General features: G+C 43.2%; 1 protein-coding gene across 1 annotated transcript in view; it reads right to left on the bottom strand.

Moving 5' to 3' along the window:
• The window catches only part of NVL (nuclear VCP like), a 106,197-nt gene that overhangs the window by 19,425 nt on the left and 61,011 nt on the right, over positions 1-25,761 (bottom strand). The window contains exons 18-19 of the mRNA XM_017869945.1: positions 22,915-23,014; positions 5,079-5,185 (exon numbers count right to left, since the gene is read on the bottom strand). Of these exons, the coding sequence (XP_017725434.1) occupies positions 5,079-5,185; positions 22,915-23,014 (207 nt within the window). The remainder of the gene's footprint in view (positions 1-5,078; positions 5,186-22,914; positions 23,015-25,761) is intronic.

Raw genomic sequence — 25,761 nt, 5'->3', positions numbered from 1 at the left:
TTTGTTTGTTTTTTTTGAGACAGAGTCTCGCTCTGTCGCCCAGGCTGGAGTGCAGTGGCGTGATGTCGGCTCACTGCAAGCTCCGCCTCCCGGGCTCACGCCATTCTCCTGCCTCAGCCTCCCGAGCAGTTGGGACTACAGGAGCCCGCCACCATGCCCGGCTAATTTTTTTGTATTTTTAATAGAGACGGGGTTTCACTGCGTTCACCAGGATGGTCTCCATCTCCTGACCTCGTGATCCGCCCGCCTTGGCCTCCCAAAGTGCTAGGATTACAGGCTTGAGCCACCGCGCCTGGCCGATATCTTCCTATAATTCTCATTAGGCATTATATGTTATGAAATACTCAGGTTCAAAAAGTAATTCAAGACATGCTACTACTTTTAACAAATATTTTCATTTGGTCATATAAATCTATTTTTTTTTTTTTTTTGAGATGGAGTCTCACTCTGTGTCCAGGCTGGAGTGCAATGGCATGATCTCGCTTCACTGGGTTCACACCATCCTCCTGCCTCGGCCTTCCGAGTAGCTGGGACTATAGGCGCACGCCACCATGCCTGGTCAATTTTGGTATTTTCAGTAGAGATGGGGTTTCACCATACTGGTCAAGCTGGTCTCAAACTCCTGACCTCAGGTGATCCACCCACCTTGGCCTCCCAAAGTGCTGGGATTACAGGCGTGAGCCACCATGCCCAACCAACTTTATTCTTAAATCTATTCTTAATTACATATCAGAGTTTAGAATCATTAATGCTTTCTTGTTTTGTTTTGTTTTGTTTTGTTTCGTTTTGAAACGGAGTTTCACTCTTCTTGCCTAGGCTAGAGTGCAATGGTGCGATCTCGGCTCACTGCAACCTCTGCCTCCTGGGTTCAAGCGATTCTCCTGTCTCAGCCTCCTGAGTAGCTGGGATTACAGGTACCCACCACCATGCCTGGCTAATTGTTTTTTGGTATTTTCAGTAGAGACGGCGTTTCACCATGTTGGCCAGGCTGGTCTCGAACTCCTGACCCCGTGATCCACCCGCCTTAGCCTCCCAAAGTGCTGGGATTACAGGCGTGAGCCACCGTACCTGGCCCACTCACTCTTCTTTTATGAAACTTAGATCCCAAAAGATACGAAGAAGTTGCTTTGACCCACAAATTTTTTTTCAGACTTTTAAGAACAGGACTAAACATCTTTATTCTAATCTCTTTATAATATTTCAGATGTTAATAGAAGAAAGAGAAAACTGTATATAAAACAATCTGGGAAATTAAAGTCAAAAGCCAGCAAACTGAAATAGAAAGGGTAAACATTCAAAATGCCAATTTTCCTCACTTTGTTGACTTACAAACAACATACATGGGCAGGAAGTCTGCCTTGTGACTTCTTCCCTCTGAAATTAGATATTGTGCTTCCTCTTCCTCTCACTCTGCCCTGCTTTAGCCATCAACAAAGTTTTTTAAACAAAAACACTCATGACCTCTGAAGGATGAGGTTAAGATAAGGATGTGAAATTGCAGTGCTAATAGCCCTCTTGAGAGAGCACCAGGCCGACGCAGACAGACAGGGCACAGGGAGGCTGCATGTGGGTTCTGCTCCTAGGCAACTCTGCCCAATGAGGTTCCAAGTCTTAGAATAGGACACAGTAAGAATTGAAGCAAAAATGCACTCTCAAGACAAAGAGAATAAACTAACAAAAGCCCTTCTGCTGTTGGCATAGACAGAGGCTGAGGACTGACTATGCAGCAGTCTAAACCACAATCTACAAAAGTTGCTTTTGGTCAGGCAAGATGGCCAAGATTACGCCTGTAATCCCAGCACTTTGAGAGGCCGAGGTGGGCAGATCACGAAGTCAGGAGTTCCAGACCAGCCTGGCCAACATGGTGAAACCTCATTTCCCTAAAAATACAAAAATTAGCCAGGTGTGGTGGCACGTGTCTGTAATCCCAGCTACTCGGGAGGTGGGGTTCGTCCTCCTCAGCCTCCGAAAGTGCTGGGATTACAGGTGTGAACCACCATGCTCAGCCAAAGTTGACCTCTATTGAAATGTCTTTTCTGTTTTTTTTTTTTTCTTCTTCCATATTCACAACTTTGTGCTTGGAAGCTGTAGGACTCCTCTCTGTTACCCACACCATTTATACCAGATGACTATTTTTTTTTTTTTTTTGGAGATAGAGTTTTGCTCTTGTTGCCCAGGTTGGAGTGCAATAGCATGATCTCAGCTCACCACAACCTCTGCTTCCCGGGTTCAAGCTATTCTCCTGCCTCAGCCTCTTGAGTAGCTGGGATTACAGGCATGCACCACCATGCCCAGCTAATTTTGTATTTTCAGTAGAGACGGGGTTTCTCCATGTTGGTCAGGCTGGTCTCGAACTCTTGACCTCAGGTGGTCTGCCTGCCTCAGCCTCCCAAAGTGCTGGGATTACAAGCATGAGCCATCAACAAGCATGAGCCATCACGCCCGGCCAGATGACTATTCTATACAGACAGACAAACCAAATACATACATACATACATATATAGTCGTGAGAGAAAATCTGAAAATATAAAGCAAATGAGCACTCTGGGAGGCCAAGGCAGGCAAATGAGACCAGGAGATCGAGACCAGACTGACCAACATGGGGACACCCCGACTCTACTAAAACTACAAAAATTAGCTAGGTATGGTGGCCCATGCCTGTAGTCCCAGCTACTCGGGAGGCTGAGGCAGGAGAATCACTTGAACCTGGGAGGCAGAGGTTGCAGTGAGTAGAGTAACGTCTGACATGTAGGCTGATAATATCAGGTAGGTCTTGTTGCTCCAAGCTGGCTGGGCCCTTACAGTGAAGCTGTGGTGCTCTCCTACTACACATAAATAATTCCACAGAATACGGACATTAGACAAGGCCATTCTGCGACCATGAAGGATCAAGACAGAAATGAGAACACTCTGTAATGAAGTCTGAACATGGACAAAGCATAAACTCTGTCCAAGACACAAAAATGACCAAACATCTGCCATCTTAGCTAATATAACTACTGTTTCTTTGCCAATCACAGTTTTAGCCTTGGTCTAATCTTCCTTCCGTTTAGGCAAGATTTATTAAGTCACCCAAATATAGAATTATGCTTGCTTTTTAACAGCCATTCAGGGCAAAGGCCGTTATTAAATCCTTCCCAAATTTAACACAAATCCCAAATCAATTAAGTCCTAATACCCTCTTACTGAGATATGCCCCCAATTCCCCATGGAGTACATTCTCCTGCACTACAAAGAGTAATAAGCCCAACTTGTTCAACTACATGTGTGCTCTTGGTGGGGTTTGGTTGAAGAGCACTAACAAAGTGGAAAAATGATGCATAATGCCATCTCCCAGAGGCAAGCACTGTATGTTGGCATATTTCCTTCTTGATGTTTTTCACTGTATGTCTTTATAAATATAGTTGAAATCGCCACACTATTCAGTCACCTTTATTTACTTCTCCTCCTCAGGAATAAATTAATACATTTGTCATTGTTTCATAAACATTTCTATTATCATCTAGAAGGCAAGCTCCTGATAGGTAAGACAATGTCTTACGTTTCTCAGTCTCTATACAATCAAGGATGTACTTAGTTTATAACAAATACTTATTGATGAAGTGGGATACTTTTTTTTTTATTTTGAGATGGAGTCTCACTCTGTTGCCCAGGCTGGAGCACAATCTTGGCTCACTGCAACCTCCACGTCCCAGGTTCAAGTGCTTCTTGTGCTTCAGCCTCCTGAGTAGCTGGGATTATAGGAGCACCCCATCACACCCAGCTAATTTTTGTATTTTTGTAGAGACACTGTTTTGCCATGTTGGCCAGGCTGGTCTTGAACTTCTGACCTCAACTGATCCACCTGCCTCGGTCTTCCAAAGTGCTGGGATTACAGGCATGAGCCACTGTGCCTGGCCAAAGTGGGGTACTTTGAATATTCACCCCTTGGTCTGAGGCCTAATGATTTTGGCAAATAGCACTGAAATTCTAGATTAATGAAGTGTAAAGTTGTTCTGGTGTGAGTACCATACATTGAATGAAACACAGCAGGAAGAATGAGCCAATCATTCTTTTGGTTCAAAATCTGTAAGTCTCTGAATACCACATGCCTCATCTCTGGCACGTCTAGAAATAAATACCAATCCAACTTTTCTCTTTAGTTCATGAAATCCCAAGGACAAGTGTGAAAGCATTATCATGTCACCATGACTACAGGAAATTCTTATGATTGGATATGTGTGTGCTTATTTGTATATACATACACACCCACATACATTGACCAAAGCAAACAAAATCTCACTATCATAGTTCCTAATGACAGAGGCAAGGAGGCCAGGCATGGTGGCTCACGCCTGTAATCCCAGCACTTTGGGAGGCCAAGGTGGGCGGATCACTTGAAGTCAGGAGTTTGAGACCAGCCTGGCTAACATGGTGAAACCCCATCTCTACTAAAAAATACAAAAAATTAGCCAGGTGTGGTGGCGGGAGCCTGTAGTCCCAGCTACTCGGGAGGCTGAGACAGGAGAATGGCGTGAACCCGGGAGGCGGAGCATGCAGTGAGCTGAGATCTCGCCATTGCACTCCAGCCTGGGCGACAGGGTGAGACTCTGCCTCAAAAAAAAAAAAAAAAAAAAAATTGGGTCTTGCTCTGTTGCCCAGGCTGGAGTGCAGTGGCGTGATCACAACTCCCTGGAGACTTGACCTCCTGGTCTCAAGCAATCCTTCCACCTAAGCCTTCTGAGTACACGGTACTACAGGCGGATGCCACCATATCTGGTTAATTTTTTCTATTTATAGTGAGACAGAGTCTCACTATATTGCCCAGGCTGGTACTGAACTCCTGGGCTCAGATCTGTCCAGCTCGCCCTCCCAAAGTGCTAGAGTTTCTCCAAAAGTTTCTACTCCATTTCAAATATGATCTGATGTAAATTATTTTAAAGTAATAATTGAAGATCAGTTCACCTTCCCTTTGGGAGATATAGGCTGGGCAAACAGTTACAGAAAAGAAATCAGTCAACTAAATTACTACTTCTTATAACTGTCTCTATTTAAAACAAGAGAAACACATATAAAAATATACCATTTCCTTTACTCACTTTTGTGATAGTTTTTAAGATGGCAAGGCGATCTGCGGGTGGTGGTAAACCCACAAACAGTGTTTTGTCCAGGCGGCCTGGGCGCAGGATTGCAGGGTCAATTATATCTAGAGAAGAAGGGAGAAAAAAAGTCTTAAATAAAACCTTTTATTTTTATTTTTTAGAGACAGGGTCTTGTTCCGTCTCCCAGGCTGGAGTGCAGTGGCATGATCTCAGCTCACTGCAGCCTCAACCTCCCAGACTCCGGTAATTCTACCACCTCAGCCTCCTGAGTACCTAAGACTACAGATGCATGCCACCATGCCTGGCTAATTTTTTTTCTTTTACTTACTTTAATTAATTAATTAATTTTTTATTTCAATAGGTTTTTGGGGAACAGGTGGTGTTTGGCTACATGAGTAAGTTATTTGGTGATTTCTCAGATTTTGGTGCACCCATCACTGGAGCAGCACACACTGTACTCAGTGTGCAGTCTTTTATCCCTCAACCACTCTCACCCTTTCCCTCGAGTCCGCAGAAGTCCACTGTATCATTCTTATGCTTTGTGTCCTCATAGCTTAGCTCCCACTTATGAGTGAGCACATACGATGTTTGGCTGGCTAATTTTTGTATTTTTAGTGGAGACAGGATTTTGCCATTGTTGCCCAGGGTAGTCTTGAACTCCCGAGTGCAATCCACCCTTCTCTGCCTCCCAAAGTGCTGGGATTACAGACGTGAGCCACCGTGCTCAGACCAAACAAATAAAATCTTTTAAAAAATGCAATTAGGCTGGGTATGGAGGCTCATGCCTGTGATCCCAGCACTTTGGGAGGCCGAGGCAGGCAGATCACGATGTCAGGAGATAGAGACCATCCTGGCTAACACGGTGAAACCCCATCTCTACTAAAAACACAAAAAATTAGCCGGGTGTGGTGGCGGGCGCCTGTAGTCCCAGCTACTTGGGAGGCTGAGGCAGGAGAATGATGTGAACCCGGGAGGCGGAGGTTGCAGGGAGCCGAGATTGCACCGCTGCACTCCAGCCTGGGCGACAGAGCAAGGCTCCGTCTCAAATAAAAACAAACAAACAAACAAAAAAAAAACAATTAATGGCTGGGCGGGGTGGCTCACAGCAGTAATCCCAGGAATTTGGAAGGCCAAGGTGGGTGGATCACCCAAGGTCAGGAGTTTGAGACCAGTCTGGCCAATATGGTGAAACCCTGTCTCTACTAAAAATACAAAAGTTAGCCGGGTATGGTGGCACACACCTGTAATCCCACCTATTCGGGAGGCTGAGGCAGGAGAATTGCTTGACTGCTTGAGTCGGCTTGAGCCCGGGAGTCGGAGGTCACAGTGAACTGAGATCGTGCCACTGTACTCCAGCCCGGCCAACAGAGTGATACTGTCTCAAAAAAAAAAAAAGCAAAAAAAGCAATTAAAATGAGATGAGAACCTCTTTTTAAAAAATAAAAAATTAATAAATTGCATTTTATTTAAATGAAAAACTTCCGCTCATCAAAATACATCTCTTTGGCCACGCATGGTGGCAGATCACCTGAGGTCAGGAGTTTGAAACCAGCCTGGCCAACATGGCGAAACCCTGTCTCTACTAAAAAAAACCCCACAAATTAGCTGGGTGTGGTGGCACACACCTGTAATCCCAGCTACTTGGGAGGCTGAGGCAGGAGAATCTCTTGAACCTGGGAGGCAGAGGTTGCAACGAGCTGAGATCGTACCAGTGCAATCCAGCCTGGGTGACAGAGTGAGACTCCGTCTCAAAAACACAAACAAAAAAATAAAAAATCTCCTTAAGAAAATGAAAAGTTCACCTCACCTTCTGGCCCCAAACTGCTCTTCCTCCAGGATTCCCTATCTCAGATAATGATCACCACACCACTCCACCCCACCCTACCTCCCAAATACCAGGCAGGTTTCTCCCTTCCCTCTAACCAATTTCCATCAAGCATTCCTCTGATTATGTCAAACCTCAGTCAAGGCAAAACATAAGTCCTCCTAATTGGTTCTGCCTCTAGACTTCCTCTAGTGACCAATGGTGTGAAGCATTTTTCATGAGTTTATTTGCCATTTGTACAACTCCTATGGTGAAGTAACTGTACAAATCTTTTGGCCATTTTTATTTTTTAAAGTTGATTAAATAATTTTGTAAACTGACAAAGAAAAATGGTATATATTTAGGTTGTGCAACATGTTGTTGTTTTTGTTTTCAGATGGAGTCTCACTCTGTTGCCCAGGCTGGAGTGCAGTGGCATGATCTCAGCTCACTGCAACCTCGGGTTCAAGTGATTCTCCTGCCTCAGCCTCCTGAGTAGCTGGGATTACAGGCACCGTCCATGCTCAGTTACTTTTTGTATTTTTAGTAGAGACAGGGTTTCACCATGCTGGCCAGGATGGTCTTGATTTCCTGACCTCGTGATCTGCATGCCTTGGCCTCCCATAGTGCTGGGATTATAGGCGTGAGCCACTGAGTCTGGCCCAAAATGGTATAGGTTTTTTATTTTTATTTTTTTTTTGAGATGGAGTCTCACTCTGCCTCCCAGGCTGGAGTACAGTGCTGCGATCTTGGCTTATGGCAAGCTCTGCCTCCCAGGTTCTCGCCATTCTCCTGCCTCAGCCTCCCGAGTAGCTGGCACTACAGGTGTCCACCACCACACCTGGCTAATTTTTTTTTTGTATTTTTAGTAGAGACTGGGTTTTACTGTGTTAGCCAGGTTGGTCTTGATCTCCTGACCTTGTGATCCACCTGCCTCGGCCTCCCAAAGTGCTGGGATTACAGGCGTGAGCCACCACTTCCGGCCTAAAATGGTATAGTTTTTAATCCTTTATCAGATATATGCTTTGCAAATATTTTCTCCTAGTCTTTGGTTTATCTTTATATTCTTATTTGCATTTTTTTAAGAGACTGGGTCTCCCTACGCTGCCCAGGCTGGCCTTGAACTGCTGAGCTCGAGGGATCCTCCCACCTCAGTCTCCTGAGTAGCTGGGTTTACAGGTGTGTACCACTGTACCTGGCTTATTGGCAGTTTTTGAAGAGCAGCTTAGTTTATCTATTTGGTTTGTGCTTTTAATGTCATATAGGAAATCTTTGCTTAAATCAAGGTAGAAAAAATTTCTCCAATGTTTTCTTCCAAGAGTTTTATAATGTTATTTTCAATGGTCTTTGATCCATTTTAGTTATTTTCTGTATGTGGTAAAAGGTATTAATTAAGGTTCAATTTTTCTTTTTGCATATGGATATTCAACTGCTCCAGTACCATTGTTGAAAAGACTATACATTCTCCACTGCATTGCCTTTGTGCTTTTTGAAAACATCAACTATCTAGATATGCATAGCAATGTTTCCGGATTTTTTTCTGTTCCTTTGATCTATCTGTCTCAGTTCTATGCCAATTACCATGCTGTTGAAACATCTTTTAATTTAAACATATAAATACACGCCAGGAATGGTGGCTCACGCCTGTAATCCTAGCACTTTGGGAGGCTGAGGCGGGTGGATCGCTTGAGGTCAGGAATTCAAGACCAGCCTAGCCAACACGGTGAAACCCTATCTCTATTAAAAATTAAAAACCAGCCCGGGCGCGGTGGCTCAAGCCTGTAATCCCAGCACTTTGGGAGGCCGAGACGGGTGGATCATGAGGTCAGGAGATCGAGACCATCCTGGCTAACACGGTGAAACCCCGCCTCACTAAAAAATACAAAAAACTAGCTGGGCGAGGTGGCGGGTGCCTGTAGTCCCAGCTACTCGGGAGGCTGAGGGAGGAGAATGGCGTGAACCCAGGAGGCGGAGCTTGCAGTGAGCTGAGATCCGGCCACTCCACTCCAGCCTGGGCGACAGAGCGAGACTCCGTCTCAGAAAAAAAAAAAAAAAAATTAAAAACCTAGCTGAGCATGGTGTTGTGCGTGCCTGCAATCCCAGCTACTCGGGAGGTTGAGGCAGGAGAATCACTTGAACCTGGGAAGCGAGGTTGCGGTGAGCCCAGATCATGCTACTGCACTCCAGCCTGGGCAACAAAGCGAGGCTCCATCTAAAAAAAAAAAAAAAAAAAAACCACAAAGAACTCCCCACCACAAAAACAAATCTTAAAGCCAGCTCTACATGCCCCAAGATAAAGGGGCATACTGATGATAATTAGAAAGCATTCTTAGTTTGGGAGTCCTATAATCACTTAACATCTCTGACAAATATCACACTTAATATTATGTAGTTTATTATTTTAATAAGTTATTTACAGTAAAAGACATTCTGGACACTTTATATACATCTTAGTATTAGACGACTTAAACTACCCTTCACCAAAGGCTGTTGCAAGATGCTATATATTACAACATTAGAAATGAGATGCTAATCTCTTCCCTAAACAGGCCCCTACCATTGTCTTTCCCATCTTAGTTAATGTGAACTCATTCTCCCAGTTTTTCAAGCCCAGACCTTGCAGCCATGCTTGATTCCACTTTCCCACATCCTTAACTACTCCATTAGTAAATCAGGCCAACCCTATGACACAATATATTCAGATTCTTTCTACATCCACAGCTATCACCCAGCTCAAACCACCACCATCTTGCACCTGCGTTATTCTCACAGCTTCCCAACTGGTTCCCTATTTAATTGTGTCAGAGACAGAATTCTTTTTTTTTTTCCTTTTGCCCTCTCAACCCAGCTTTTCCCAACTTTGGGAAAACTGGGAAAGAGAAAGCCTAAGAGACAGAATTCTTAGGTAGAAAACAAAAAAATAACAATTCTGATATTTACAATAAAATGGCACTAAAATCCCAACACTTTAAAGAGAAAGTCCATTCACTCACAAATGAGATGGTTGCCTGAAAAAGAACCCTCCTTTCATCTGTTGATAAGCAGCACCTACTGTTCTATATCAAGCTCCTCCCTCCCCTCAAAAAAGCTATCACAGCTTGCCATGGGTAAAAAAACATTAATTAAAAAAGAAAAAAAGTTAAAATTGAGAGGTAACAGTAGCAACTTTTAACTTTAGGAAAACATTTATTTTGTTACAAATGGACCCTCAATTTTTAACAAAGGTAACAAGACAGTTCAATGAGGGAGTAATTAATCTTTGCAACAAAGGTGCTAGGACAAGTGGTTTTTTGTTTGTTTGTTTGTTTCTGTTTTTGGAGACAGGGTCTCACTCTGTAGCCCAGGCTGGAGTGCAGTGGTGTATCATAGCTCACTGTAGCCTTGATCTCTAGGGCTCAAGCAATCCTCCCGCCTCAGCCTCCCAAGTAGCTAAGACAACAGGCATGCACCACCATGCCCATTTAATTTTGTTTTGTTTTTGTGTATTTTTTGTAGAGGTGAGGTCTCACTATATTGCCCAGGCTGGTCTTGAACTCCTGAGCTCAAATAATCCTCTGGCGTTGGCCTCCCAAAGTGCTGGGATTACAGGCATAAGTCACTGCACTGCGCCTGAAAAGTATATTGACACCCAAAAGAATCAATTTGCACACTTTCCTCACAACACGCACACAAATTAACTCAAAATGGATCAAAGACCTAAATGTAAGAGCTACAATTTTATGAGAAGAAAATGCGGGGCCGGGCGCGGTGGCTCAAGCCTGTAATCCCAGCACTTTGGGAGGCCGAGACGGGCGGATCACGAGGTCAGGAGATCGAGACCATCCTGGCTAACGCTGTGAAACCCCGTCTCTACTAAAAAATACAAAACAAAAAAAAAAAACTAGCCAGGCGAGGTGGCGGGCGCCTGTAGTCCCAGCTACTCCGGAGGCTGAGACAGGAGAATGGAGTAAACTCGAGAGGCGGAGCTTGCAGTGAGCTGAGATCTGGCCACTGCACTCCAGCCCGGGCGACAGAGTGAGACTCCGTCTCAAAAAAAAAAAAAGAAAGAAAAAAGAAAATGCAGGAGTTAATTGACCTTCAGTTAGGCAGTGATGTTTATACTGTTGATACACCATCAAAATTGCAGGTGGTAAGAGAAAAAACATATAAATTGGAATTTATCAAAATTAAAAACTTGTGTTTCAAATGACATCAAAAAAGTGAAAAGACAATCCACAGATTGAGTGAAAATATATGTAAATCACATATCTGATTTTAGATTTGTACCTAGAACAAAGAAGCTACTCAATGACAAGGCAAATAACCTAACTGAAAAATGATTCAAACAGACATCTCTCCAAAGAAGACGCACAAATGACCAACAAGCACAAAAAAAGATGCTCAACACTATCAGTTATCAGGGAAATGCAAATCAAATCAGAATGAAATACCACCTCACATCCACTAGAATAGCTATAATAAAGACAATAACAAGTATTAGTAAGAATGTGAATAAATTAGAATTCTCATATCTTTTAAGGTCAGAATTACTAGTGGGAATATAAAAATGATGCAGCCACTTTGGAAAAGAGTTTAGCAGTTTCTCAAAATGTTAAACATGGAGTTACCATATGATCCAGCAATTCCACTCCTAGGTATAAACTCAGGAGAAATTAAAACATATGTCCATACAAAAATGTATACATGAATGCTCATAACAGCATTATTCATAAGAGCCAAAAAGCAGAAAGAGCCCAGATGTCCAAATGGTGAATAAACAAAATGTGGTATATCCATACAATGGAATATTATTTCATAATAAAAACGAATGAAGTACTGATACATTCTATATGAATCTTGAAAACATTATGCTTAAGAAGCCAGACTCAAGAGCCCTCACATTGTATAATGCTATTTACATAAAATATCCAGAATAGACAAATTTATATAGACAGAAAACAGATGATGGCCAGTAGTGGCTCATGCCTAAAATCTCAGTACTTTGACAGTCCAAGGCAGGGGGCATGCTGCAGGCCAGGAGTTCGAGACCAACCTGGCTAACATAATGAGACCCTGTTTCTCCAAACAAAACCAAAAAACAAAGTAGATTAGTGGTTGCCTAAGGCTGGAGATGAGAAAAGTTAAAGGGAATGCTAACAGGCATAAGATTTTTTAAAGGTGATGAACTTTTTTTTTTGAGATAGGGTCTCACTCTGTTGCCCCAGCTGGAGTGTAGTGGCGCAATCTCTGCCCACTGCAACCTCTGCCTTCTGACTTCAAGCGATTCTCCTGCCTCAGCCTCCTAAGTAACTGGGACTATAGGTGCGTACCACCATGCCCGGCTAAATTTTGTATGTTTTTGGTAGAGACGAGGCTTCACTGTGTTGGCCAGGCTGGTCTCAAACTGGCCGCAAGTGATCCACTCACCTCAACCTCCCAAAGTGCTGGGATTATAGGCATGAGCCACACCTGGCCCAGGTGATGCAAATATTCTAAGATTAGATTGTTGGGATGGCTGTAAATATATGTAAATATACCCAAAACCATTGAATGGTATACTTAAAATGGGTAAATTTTATGATATGCCACTTATATCTCAGTAAAGCTTTTTAAAGAAATGAATCCTCAGACTAGCAACACTATAAATATATACAATGAAAATAATTACAAGATCAGACAACCTTCATGAAATAGGTTTCTACTCGTGATTCATTAAACAAATAAGAAGAATGATGTTTTTTGTTTGTTTGTTTTGAGACAGAATCTTGTTCTGTTGCCCAGGCTGGAGTGCAGTGGCACAATCTCAGCTCACTACAACCTTCTCTTCCCAGGTTCAAGCGATTCTTGTGCCTCAGCCTCCCAAGTAGCTGGGATTAGAGGTGTGTGCCACCATACCAGCTTATTTATTTATTTATTTATTTATTTATTTATTTATTTATTTTTAGTACAGATGAGATTTTCCCATGTTAGCTAAGGTTGGTCTTCAACTCCTGGCCTCAAGTGATCTGCTCACCTTGGCTTCCCAAAGTGCTGGGATTACAGGCGTGAGCCATTGCACCTAGCTGTAAACAAATAATTATTGAGCTCTACTACATACCATGGCATCTATCTTAGCCGAAGTTCTGGCTGGGCATAACCTAATTTTAAAAGGGAAGTACTGTGCCAAAGGACAAAACATACAGGGTTGACCATGGTACCAAGTCATTGTTCAATTACCTTCAAATGCATTCAACAATGACCCAAAGCATCCAGACTAGATGTGTAAGGAAACACTCCATTTAGCTTGGAACTTCAGTGGTAAATATCTTTGTACAATGAAATAAATACCTTCTCTGTGAGCTATCCACTCTATCATCTGATTATTATTATTATTATTATTATTTTTTGAGAAGGAGTCTTGCTCTGTTGCAAGGCTGGAGTGCAGTGGCGCGATCTTGGCTCACTGATACCTCTACCTCCCGAGTTCAAGCTATTCTCCTGCCTCAGTCTCCCGAGTAGCTGGGACTACAGGCGCGTGTCACCACATCCAGCTAATTTTTGTATTTTTAGTAGAGACGGGTTTCACCACGTTGGCCAGGATGGTCTCGATCTCTTGACCTCGTGATCTGCCCTCCTCAGCCTCCCAAAGTGTTGGGATTACAGGCGTGAGCCACCGTACCCGGCCTTCATCTGATAATTATTAAGGGCTTAGAACGGACAGAGACTCTAACTAGAACCTACCTCTCACATATAAAAGTGCAGAATAAATCCCTGCCCTGCAGAAGGTTGCACATCATGCACATCATAATCATAATTTACTTTTTTCTTTCTTTTTTTTTTTTTGAGACAGGGTCTTGCTCTGTCATCTAGGCTGGAGTGCAGTGGTGCAATCACAGCTCACTGCGGCCTCAAACTTCTGATTTCAAGTGATCCTCCTGCCTCAGCTTCTGAAGTAGCTGGGATTACAGGTACACACCAGTGCATATGGCTAATTTTTATTTTAATTTTTTTTTTGAGATGGAGTCTTGCTCTGTTGCTCAGGCTGGAGTACAGTGGCGTGATCTCGGCTCACTGCAACCCCCACGAGTCTTCTGCCTCAGTCTCCCGAGTAGCTGGGACTACGGGCACGTGCTGCTACCATGCCTGGCTAATTTTTATTTTTAGTAGAGACGGGGTTTCACAATGTTGGCCAGGCTGGTCTTGAACTCCTGACCTCATGATCTGCCTGCGTTGGCCTGCCAAAGTGTTGGGATTACAAGCGCGAGCCACTGCACTCGGCCTAATTTTTATTTTATTTTGTAGAGATGGGGTCTTGCTTTGTTGCCCAGGCTAATCTTGAACTCCTAATGTCAAGAGATCCTCTTGCCTCAGCCTCCCAAAGTGCTGGGATTACAGATGTGAGCTAACACACTCAGCCCTTATTTATTTTTCAACTGAGCCATGCATAGAAGGCAGAAATTCTTTCTGGATTGTATACTGCTACTAGTAGAAAATAGATAATTATTGAGTAGAAGAGAAAGTACTAAGATACTTGGGTTTCATAATTGTGCAGGAATATCTTTTTTAAACAGCTAGATAATAGATTAAGGGGGAACAAGCAGTTTCCTAACTGAGAACATCCTTTACAGGAGTTGGTATGTGAAGAAGGGAATGCAAGATGTGCGTAGGAGAGACTAAGGCTAGGGTACAAGGAACTGCATTTCCTCTGGTTAAGCACAAGGCAGTTGCTTATTTCCAGAAGAGAATGCGGACTTTGATATAGCACACATTAGAAGAGGGCTAGGGCAGTGCCCGGTGGTTCACGCCTGTAATCCCAGCACATTTGGGAGGCTGAGGCGGGAGGATCGCTTGAGACAGGAGTTTAAGACCAGCCTGGGCGACATAGTGAGATATCATCTCTACAAAAAAGACTTTTTTTTTTAAAATTAGCTGGGTGTGGTGGTACGTGCCTGTAGTCCCAGCTGAGGTGGGACGATCTCCTGAGCCTAGGAGGTTGAGGCTGCAGTGAGCTGTGACTGCACTACTGTACTCTAGCCTAGGCTACAGAGTGAGACCCTGTCTCAAAAATACAAATAAATAAATTAAATAAAAGAAGAGGTCTGTCCCAGTTCTTCGGAATAACCAAAGGTGGAATGGTGAGAGGACAGTATTTTCATTTACTTTCTAAGCATTAATACCTCAATAATTGGGAAAAAAGTTAAAGGCAAGAAGATGAAAAATAAGAAAAAAGAGGACATTTAGGATATCAGTCCAGGAGGGTTTAACATCCAAGTGCCAAGCACACAAATTAAACAAACAAAAAGTCACATAGAAAGAATGAGAATGACATGGAACCTTTAAAAGAGAAAAAGCAATGTCTACAAATTATGAAGAAAAATAATTTTAAACTCAAAATTATATCCCAGTTAGGTTACCAATCAAAATTACGGTGGAATAAAGATATTTTCAAATATAAAAGAACTATAGGGGATTGTCTCACATTTGGAAAATCAAATCAAATATACAAGCAGTCAAAAAAACCTACTTCCTACATAATCTTTCTTAGAAAAGCCACTGAAAGATAAGTGCCAGCAAAATGAGGGTGTGAGCAAGGTAGAAAAACTACACACAAAAAACTCATGAGATCAGAAACAAAGGACAAACAAAGGAAAACAGTCAAGGAAATACTGAAATAACAGTTGTTTAGACCACAGGCCTAAAGCAACCACTCCAGATTAAAGAAGGAAGGTGGAAAGCTCTAGAGGGAGGGCTCCAGAAACAAACAAACAAACAAATGGAACTGGTACATCATTTGAATAAATAACATCGACAGCTGTATAAAATATGTGATGAACAGTAACAGAAAACAAAGCAAAAGAGAAGAATGAGGGCCACTGAATCCAAGAACAAGAGTTATATGAGAAAGGAAACCTAATCAGTGTCACGCTTGGGTCAGCAGAGAGAAATATTCACACAGCCATAGTAATGTAAACACTAGTGACTTAACCAAGAGTTGTGATCAAACTATATTACAATACTGGGAGGATAGGGGAGAGGACAGATGATGTGGCAGTGATGGTGGGAGTGGAGGGTATGGAAAAAGGGTGAACGTAAGATAACTAAATCTTCATCTACCTTAAAATGAGGTTAATGGGCAGTGTTTAAAATTGATAAGAAATAGCTATATGAGCATATTTGAAAATATGAAAAAAACAGCTCAAGTGGTTGCCTCTCAGGGGATTAGAAGGGATGGGACAGAAAACTACAGTTTTTGTTATAAGCTTTTCCTGACATTTGATTTGAAACTGGGGTCCCTCCCTCTATATGTGAAAATCACAACTGAAGATGAGATTTGGGTGGGGACACAGAACCAAACCATATCACTCATCAAGGTTCAACTTTTGCACACGTGTAGTTTCCTCGTAGGGCTGTTGTGAGGTTTAACACAGTAAAGCATCCAACAGAGGGCCTGGCACGTAGTAGGTGCTCCAAAAACCTAGTTGTTATTACTGGTGATTGTTTTAAATAATAGGGACTTGTAAAGAAAATGAAATAAACTTATTTTCATCTCCTTGAACAGACATTTTAGAACTGAAAATAGACTTTTATCTAAGTGTCCCCTATCTCAGAAGTGGCAAAACCTTTTACCCAGTATAGATAAAACAATCTAACAATAAGAATAGCCCTTATTTATTTTCTTTCTTTTTTTTTTTTTTGAGACAGAGTCTTGCTCTGTCACCCAGGCTGGAGTGCAGTGGCCAGATCTCAGCTCACTGCAAGCTCCGCCTCCCGGGCTCACGCCATTCTCCTGCCTCAGCCTCCCGAGTAGCTGGGACTACAGGCGCCGCCACCACGCCCGGCTAGTTTTTTGTATTTTAGTAGAGACGGGGTTTCACCGTGTTAGCCAGGATGGTCTCGATCTCCTGACCTTGTGATCCGCCCGTCTCGGCCTCCCAAAGTGCTGGGATTACAGGCTTGAGTCACCGCGCCCGGCCTATTTTCTTTCTCTTATCTCACATCTAATTCCAGAAAATCCTATTGGTTTTACTTTCAAAATATGTCTCAAATTTTACCACTTCTTACTTTCTCCCATTAAGCTCACACAAATTCTCCATGGACTGACCGTAGATCTTCTGGTTCAGAGTATCTTTTGTGTCAAGGACTTCTTTGGAATACAGAAAGTTTATGGATTGCTTCTTAAACGTTTTTCAATGTATAAAGTAAAATACATCAGAAAGATTACAAGGAAGTCAAGGGTATTAAAAGCTACCAAACTGTTAGGAAAACTGCTCATTACCCTCCAATAGCTCCCCATCACATCAGAATAAAATCCACACCCCTTACTGTGGCTTAAAAGGCCCCTTGCACCTCTCTTATCACTGTCCCCCTTACTCATTTTGCTTTAGGCACACAGGTCTTCTTGCTGGTTTTCCAACATGCCAAGCTTGTTTTCCTCTCAGGGCCGGTATACCATTTGTTCTGTATCTGGAATACCCTCATCTCCCAGATTTCTGCATGGCTTGGTTCACATCCTTTGGGTTCATGTACACATGCCATTTTCTGAAGAAGTCTTCCCAGGCAACAGCACCTAAATTAGCCTCCCCTCCCTAACCACTAGTCACTCTCTATCCTCTCACCCTGTTACTCTTTTCTTTTTTTTTGAGACAGAGGCTCGCTCTGTCACTGAGGCTGGAGTGCGAAGGCACGATCTCAGCTCACTGCAACCTCCACCCATTCTCCTGCCGCAGCCTCCCAAGTAGCTGGGATTACTGGTGCCCACTACCACACCCAGCTAATTTTTGTATTTGTAGTAGAGACAGTATTTCACGATGTTGGTCAGGCTTGTCTTGAACTCCTGACCCCAGGTGATCCATCCTCCTCGGCCTCCCAAAGCGCTGGGATTACAGGCGTGAGCCACTGTGCCCAGCCTCATTTTATTTATTTATTACTCCCACCCCACCCCACCCTGTTCCCCAGCTCCAAAGCAGAATATATGTCGGCAACGAATTTTGTGATTTTTCATCTTTGAATTCCCAAAGCTCAGCAGGACGAGGTATACAATTAAAAACTCAGTAATTATTTGGTGAATGAAAGAGCAAATCTCCTTACAGATTGAAGAAAATTGTATTAATATGACTGATCCACAACACCAAACCTTAAGATGACTAAACAACTTGCACAATAAAGGGAGAATGTGTTAAAAAGAGAAATATAGGTACTAAGGATTAAAGCTGACCACAAATATATATATAATACTTATTTAATTTAATTAATCAATTTATTTATTTATTTATTTATTTTTGAGACGGAGTCTCGCTCTTGTTGCCCAGGCTAGAGTGCAGTGGCACAATCTCGGCTCACTGCAACCTCCGCCTCCCAGGTTCAAGCTATTCTCCTGCCTCAGCCTCCTGGGTAGCTGGGATTACAGGTGCCCGCCATCACGCCCAGCTAATTTTTGTACTTTTAATAGAGACAGGGTTTCGTCATGTTGGCCAGGCTGGTCTCGAACTCCTGACCTCAGGTGATCCTCCTGCCTCAGCGTCTCAAAGTGCTGGGATTACAGGTGTGAGCCACCGCACCCAGCCTACGGCAAATATATTTACACTTCCATTTTCTCTTCTTTTTGAAGCTGGGCCTTTCTGTCAGTACCCTGAACAATAGAGTTTACCTAGTCTGGACTTTGCCTTTAAGAAGAACGGCAGCTTCCATTTTCAATGCTTAGAATCTGCCTACCATGTAAGAAGTGCAAGCACCCTGAGAGAAGCATGCTACTGGAAGCCCAAGTCACATGAAGAGGCATTAAAAGATGGTAACTGGGGCCAGGTACGGTGGCTCACATCTGTAATTCCAGCACTTTGGGAGGCTGAGGCAGGCGGATCACCTGAGGTCGGGAGTTCAAGACCAGCCTGACCAACATGGTGAAACCCCATCTCTACTAAAAAATACAAAATTAGCTGGGGGTGGTGTGAATGCCTGTAATCCCAGCTACTTGGGAGGCTGAGGCAGGAGAATCACTTGAGCCTAGGAGGGAGAGGTTGCAGGGAGCCAAGATCACACCACTGCACTCCAGTCTGGGCGACAGAGTGAGACTCCGCCTCAAAACAAACAAACCCCAAAAAGAAGATAATTATTTGGGGGCTTGGTTGGGAGAGAGACCAAGGATTGTGAAGACATTGTGAGTAAAGAGGCCACTGTGGGAATGGATTCTCTGGTCCAGCCACTCCAGCTGATAGCATGTGGATCCAAGATGAACCACCCAGACAAGCCCATCCCAAATTCCTGACCTAAAAATTATGAGACAAGCAAAAATGGTGATTTTTTTTTTTTTAAGACAGAGTCTCCCTCTGTTGCCCAAGCTGGAATGCAGTGGTGCGATCTGGGCTCACTGCAACCTCCGCCTCCTGGGTTCATGTGATTCTCCTGCCTCAGCCTCCTGAGTAGCTGGGATTGCAGGTGCCCACCACCACACCCAATTAATTTTTATATTTTTAGTAGGGATGGAGTTTCACCACGTTGAGCAGGCTGGTCTTGAACTCTTTACCTCAAGTGATCCTTGGCTTCCCACAGTGCTGGGATTACAGGTGTGAGTCACTGCACCCAGCCACAAATGGTGATTTTAAAGCACTAAGCTTTACAGTAGTTTGTTAGGCAGCAACGGCTAACCAGAACATCAAACAAGGGGGGAAATTCTTAAAGCTAAGCAGACAAGAAGTTATAAGCAATCAAAACAATGTCACATGATAGTATACAATGGAGCAGAACTGCCAAATAAGCATGAAAACAAGTGAAGAAGATCTAGAACATTTATTATTACTATTAATATTTTTTGAGACAGAGTCTCGCTTTGTCGCCCAGGCTGGAGTGCAGTGGTGCAATCTTGGCTCACGGGAACCTTCGCCTCCTGGGTTCAAGCAATTCTCCTGCCTCAGCCTCAGCCTCCCAAGTAGCTGGGACTACAGGCACATGCCACCACGCCCAGCTAATTTTTTCGTATTTTTAGTAGAGATGGGGTTTCACCGTGTTAGCTGATGGTCTCAATCTCCTGACCTTATGATCCGCCGGCCTCGGCCTCCCAAAGTGTTGTTACAAGCATGAGCCACCGTGTCCAGCCAGATCATTTATTTTTAAATGGAGGTCATTAATGCAACAGATTTGTTAAAGGGGAAAAAAGGATGGAAGAGTTTTAGGGGAAAACAGTATACACACATAGGGAAAAAAACAAGACACTGGTACCACATTATGATTCATCTGCCATTCTTAACACAGGTTTTAAAATAAACAGGCCAGGCGCAGTGGCTCATGCCTGTAATCCCAGCACTTTGGGAGGCCGAGGCAGGCAGATCACCTGAGGTCAGAAGTTTGAGACCAGCCTGGTCAGCATGGTGAAACCCTGTCTCTACTAAAAATACAAAAATTAGCTGGGCGTGGAGGCACGTGCCTGTAGTCCCAGCTACTTGGGAGGCTGAGGCAGAAGAAACCTTTGAACCCGGGAGGCAGAGGTTGCAGTGAGCTGAGATCACGCCACTGCACTCCAGCCTGGGCAGCAGACCAAGACTCTGTCTCAAAATAAATAAATAAATAATAAAATAAAATAAACAAACTTAAAATATGGTGAGGGCTGTTAACGACAGAATATGTTATTACAGGAAACGAAAGACTGATGCTGTGGTTTGAACGTATTCCCCAAAGTTCACGTGCTGGAAACTTAATCCCCAATAAAACAGTGTTGAGAGGTGGGGCCTTTAAAAAGTGATGAGGTCATGAGGGCTCTGCCTCATGAATAATGCTGGTTCCAAGGGAGTGGGTAAGTTATTGCAGGAGTGGACTCTTGATCAAAGGATATGTTTAGCCACTCTCTCTATTTTTTAAATAATAGAGACAAGGTCTCACTATGTTGCCCAGGCTGGTCTTAAACTCCCAAGCTCAAGTGATCCTCCTGTCTCGACCTCGTAAAGTGCTAGGATTACAGGCATAAGCCACCATGTCCAGCTTGGCCACTTTCTTTCTTTTTTTTAATGTCTAATCATTTATTAACTATGTTTCTGTATGATGTTATTAATACACTGCATACATGACAAGCCATACGTCAAAACCAGACAGTACAATTAAATAAAGTAACAGATAATAATTTTAGCATTTTCTTGTCTCACCACCAACAGATATTAAGCCCATCCTTACTAATTTATGCTCCTCACTTTAAAAAGGATGATCATACACCAGAAAAAACTAGATCAATGTATTTCTTCAAAGAGGCTTTTTTGAGAGAAACACGGCCCTCATTTCCTACTCCCCAGGATCCCCTCCTCTCTGCTTCTCTCTTCTCCAGGTTTCCTCCAATGAAACCAATCTTTTGCTATACAAAATGCTTTTTGGTAGGCTGAGGAAAACAGTCAGTTGTTCAGCTCAGGCAGTTGAGATAAATGTCCAAAGATAGGGTAAAATTAATTAAACTTTATTTGTCCACCCTTATTCATGGGACCATGGTTTCCTCCTGTCCAGGCCACTTTCCTTTTGCTCTCTCATGCATGCTCTTGTGCTCTTCCACCCTTTCACCTTGGGATGATGCAGCAAGAGGGCCGTTGACAGATGCAGGCCACTCAATCTGACCTTCCCAGCTTCCTGAACTAGAAGAACTGAATCTCTTTTCTTTTTAACACTAATTACCCAGTTTCAGGTATTCTGTTATAGCAACACAAAACAGACTAAGACAAGCATCTTCTTGAAATATGTGAGAAAAGATCTGTATCTTCTTATGAAAGGGAAGATGTGATTCTGTTCAACTGAGGGACTTTCTTCTAGGATGACTGTGATTTTATGACCTAATGACTGTTCCCACTACTATTACCAAACTGCTTATGAACATGATAATAATTACTAAATAGCTACCTGCTGTTTACTACCACTGTGGTAGATACATTACCAACATCACCTAACCTTTGCGGCAATCCTGCCAATTAAGTGTTATCATCCTCATTTTAAAAGTGCCAAAATGATGGTCAGCAAGATGAAGTAATATAGTCCCAAGGTTACTATGGTATAATACAGAATATAATTGGTCTTTGCCCACCATTCCTGGCATAGACCTTCAAAAATCCTTGCAATTTCCTGAGTGCCAGGAATATCTTTGTTGAGCTAACATGGTGACGCATAGTGGCCCCACAGATAGCTTCAGGCAGGGGACGGATCACCAGAAAGATCAAGCATGTGATTAGAGTTGTAACTCTGAGCCACCTTCTGCACTTCTGTAGTCTTGAGCCCTTTTCTGAATCTCTCAAAGAATGCTTAACCTTGAAAACAATTTTCAGTAATCATTAAGGGCAGATATGAGGGCATGGCTCCAGCATAAAACCTTAAAAATCTATCTTTAACTTCTAGTAGAGTGAAGAGTATGGTTTTTGTTTCCTATAAGCTAGCGAGAAAACATAAAACACAAATTCTGAAAATACTTTTGTGGTCAAAAGCGTATGCTGGTCGGGTGTGGCTCATGTCTGTAATCCCAGCACTTTGGGAGGCGGAGGTGGGCGGATCACCTGAGGTTCAGGAGTTCAAGACCAGCCTGGCCAACATGGCAAAACCCCATCTCTACTAAAAATACAAAAAATAGCTGGGCATGGTGGCAGCACCGGTAATCCCAGCTACTCAGGAGGCTGAGGCAGAAGAATCACTTGAATCCAGGAGGCAGAGGTTGCAGTGGGCCAAGGTCATGCCACCGCATGCCAGCCTGGGTGACAAAGTGAGATTCCGTCTCAAAAAAAAAAACAGAAAAGAGTGTATGCTGCAACTGTTCTCAGCCAAAAAGAGCTTTCTAAGCATCAACACAGAAAAGCAATCTCATGGGATCCAAGCAGTAATACTATGCTTTTTACTACAGCTTATGCAAAAGCTTTCTAAGCCTTTATTTCAACTACGAAGTTTCCTTTCACAGAACCAAAAAGGGATTGTCCAAATTTAATCTTCCTTTCCTAGGATGCGTGTGAATTATATTGTTTATAAATGCTACAAGTTTTACTTTTATTTTAATTATCTGAATCTCTTCTATGGAAATGCTGTAAGTTTTAGATTCATCTGTGTTACAATATTTTTATTTCTTACCTGGCCTGTTAGTGGCTGCCATAATAAAAACCTGCTGGCGTGCTTCCAGACCATCCATCTCTGTAAGCAGCTGATTCACCACTCGGACACTTGCCCCTGTCTAAAAAGACATAAATCTAGTTCCATCAGCTCTCAATACAAAGGAAAAAAGAAAAAAACATTTTCTTCCCCATGAAAATAATACATTTCCCCATGCAAAAGAGATAACAATGATCATTTTCCAAGGAGCCACTATACGCACACACTGTGCAAAATGTGTTCTCATCAGTGGACTTCCCCAGCAATCCTATTATTATCCACAGTCTAAATGAGGAAAGTGAGGCTTAGAGGGGTTATTTGTCCAAGTTCTCATCACTAGATAAAGGAAGAGATGAGACTCAATCTCAGGCTGAATGGATCCCAAGGTCTGATGTTTCTGAGTTACTCAAACATCTAACCGTCACAATACACTTCCCTTGGGGCAAATCTACAGCTAGCTTTTGTTTCTTTGGTAGAGATGGGTCTTGCTATGCTGTCCAGGTTAGTCTCGAACTCCTGGCCTCAAGCAATCCTCTTGCCTCAGCCTCCCAAAGTGCTGGGATTATAGGTGTGAGAGCTGCACCCCACCCAGACTAAGCTTTTTTTTTTTGAGATGAAGTTTCGCTCTTGTTGCCCAGACTGGAGTGCAATGGTGTGATCTCGGCTCACTGCAACCTCCATTTCCCGGGTTCAAGCAATTATCCTGCCTCAGCCTCCCAAGTAGCTGGGATTACAGACATGTGCCATGGTGCCAGGATAATTTTGTAATTTCAGTAGAGATGGGGTTTCACCATGTTGGTCAGGCTGGTCTTGAAACTCCTGACCTCAGGTGATCAGCCCACCTCGGCCTCCCAAAGTGCTGGGATTATAGGAGTGAGCCGCCCAGCCCTAGACTAAGCTTTTGAACCCCAAATTTCCCAGTATATCAGGTATTCTAGATCTCATTTTATTTTTAAAGTCACTCAAATTTAACAGTGGGAGGTTGTATACCAGCTTTGGTGAGACTAATTTTTTTTTTGAGGCGGGGTTTTACTCTGTAGCCCAGGCTAGAGTGTAGTGGTGTGATCTCAGCTCACTGCGTGCGGCCTTCCCCTCCTGGGCTCAAGTAATCTTCCCACCTCAGCCTCCCAAGTAGCTGGTACTACTGGTGTGTGCCACCACGCCTAGCTAATTTTTGTATTTTTTTCTAGAGATCCTCTTGCTATATTGCCCAGGCTAGTCTCGAACTCCTGAGCTCAACCGATCCTTCCATCTCGGCCTCCCAAAGTGCTGGGATTACAGGCTTGTGCCACTGCACCTGGATGACACTAATGTTAATAAATTCTGATAACCCACCAACATCAGACCAGCCAGGTGTTCCAGATCTTTTTAGTGCAACACATACAGGAGTATCTGGGACACTGATGAGGTATTTTCTCTTTTCCTTGAAGCAAATAATACAAAGTACAGTTACCTCAGCAATATCTAGGTGAAAGGAAACATCCAGGGAGTTGGTATAAATTCAGGCAGAGGGATAAATCACTTAGATACAGAAACAACAAAAAAGTTTTAAATGAAGGAAATGAGAAAAGTGGTGCTGTGTTTTTGGTCATTAATTGCTTTTCTTCACCATAAATTTTACGTACAGAGGTGGTAATGGGCTTACCTCATTTCTTTCTTTTTTTTTTTAGAGACAGGGGTCTTGCTCTGTCACCCAGGCTGGAAGTGCAGTGGTGGGCTCTCAGCTCACTGCAACCTCTACCTTCCAGGCTCAAGCAATCCTCCTACCTCAGCCTCCCGAGTGGCTGGGACTACAGGTATGCACCACCACACCTGGCTAATTTTTCTTTTTTGTGTAGAGTCAGGATTTCACCATGTTGCCCAGGCTGGTCTTGAACTCCCGGACTCAAGCAATCTGCCTGCCTTGGCCACCCAAACTGCTGGGATTACAGGTATAAGCTACCATGCCCAGCTTACCCCACTGATTTCTCTAGAAAAAAAAATTTGGTGCTCCTTATTATCACTCCTGGGGAATATAACACTAACAGAATCATAATCCATACTCAAAAATATAAGGAAGGGTAAAAAATACTGTTCTACATAAGCAAGATGAGAGTCAATACAAGAATGACTGATAGATTTTTCTGTATTAAAGCCATAATATTCTGGCCGGGCATAGTGACTCACACCTGTAATCCTAGCACTTTGGGAGGCCGAGGCGAGTGGATCACCTGAGGTCAGGAGTTCGAGAGCAGCCTGGCCAACATGGTAAAACCCGTCTCTACTAAAAATGCAAAATTAGCCAGGTGTGGTAGCACACATCTGTAGTCCCAGTTACCTGGGAGACGGAGACAGGAGAATCACTTGACCCTGGGAGGCGGAGGCTGCAGTGAGCTATTACGCCACTGCACTCCAGCCTGGGTGACAGAGCAAGACTGTCTCAAAAACAAACAAGCAAACAAAAAAACCACAAGAAAAGAAACCCATATATATCAGAGTATAGAAATGTATGGCAGTAGGCTGGGTGTGGTGGCTCATGTCTCTAATACCAATACGTTGGGAGGCCGAGGCTGGTGGATCACTTGAGACCAGGTGTTCGAGACCAGCCCAGCCATCATGGTGAAACCCCACCTCTACTGAAAATACAAATATTAGTCGGGCATGGTAGCAGGCGCCTGTAATCCCAGTTACTCAGGAGGTTGAGTCAGGAAAATTGCTTGAATCCGGGAGGCAGAGGTTGCAGTGAGCTGAGATAGCGCCATTGCACTCCAGCCTCCAGCCTGGGTGATAGAGCAAGACTCTTTCTCAAAAAAAAAAAAAAAAAAAAAAAAAAAAAAAAAAAAAAAAAAA

The sequence above is a fragment of the Rhinopithecus bieti genome, unplaced genomic scaffold (genome assembly GCF_001698545.2).
Source record: "Rhinopithecus bieti isolate Rb0 unplaced genomic scaffold, ASM169854v2 scaffold_1673, whole genome shotgun sequence".
In the NCBI taxonomy this organism is placed as follows: Eukaryota; Metazoa; Chordata; class Mammalia; order Primates; family Cercopithecidae; genus Rhinopithecus; species Rhinopithecus bieti.
Note: the sequence above shows the minus strand (reverse complement) of the source record. Positions and strands in the feature narration are given on the sequence as shown.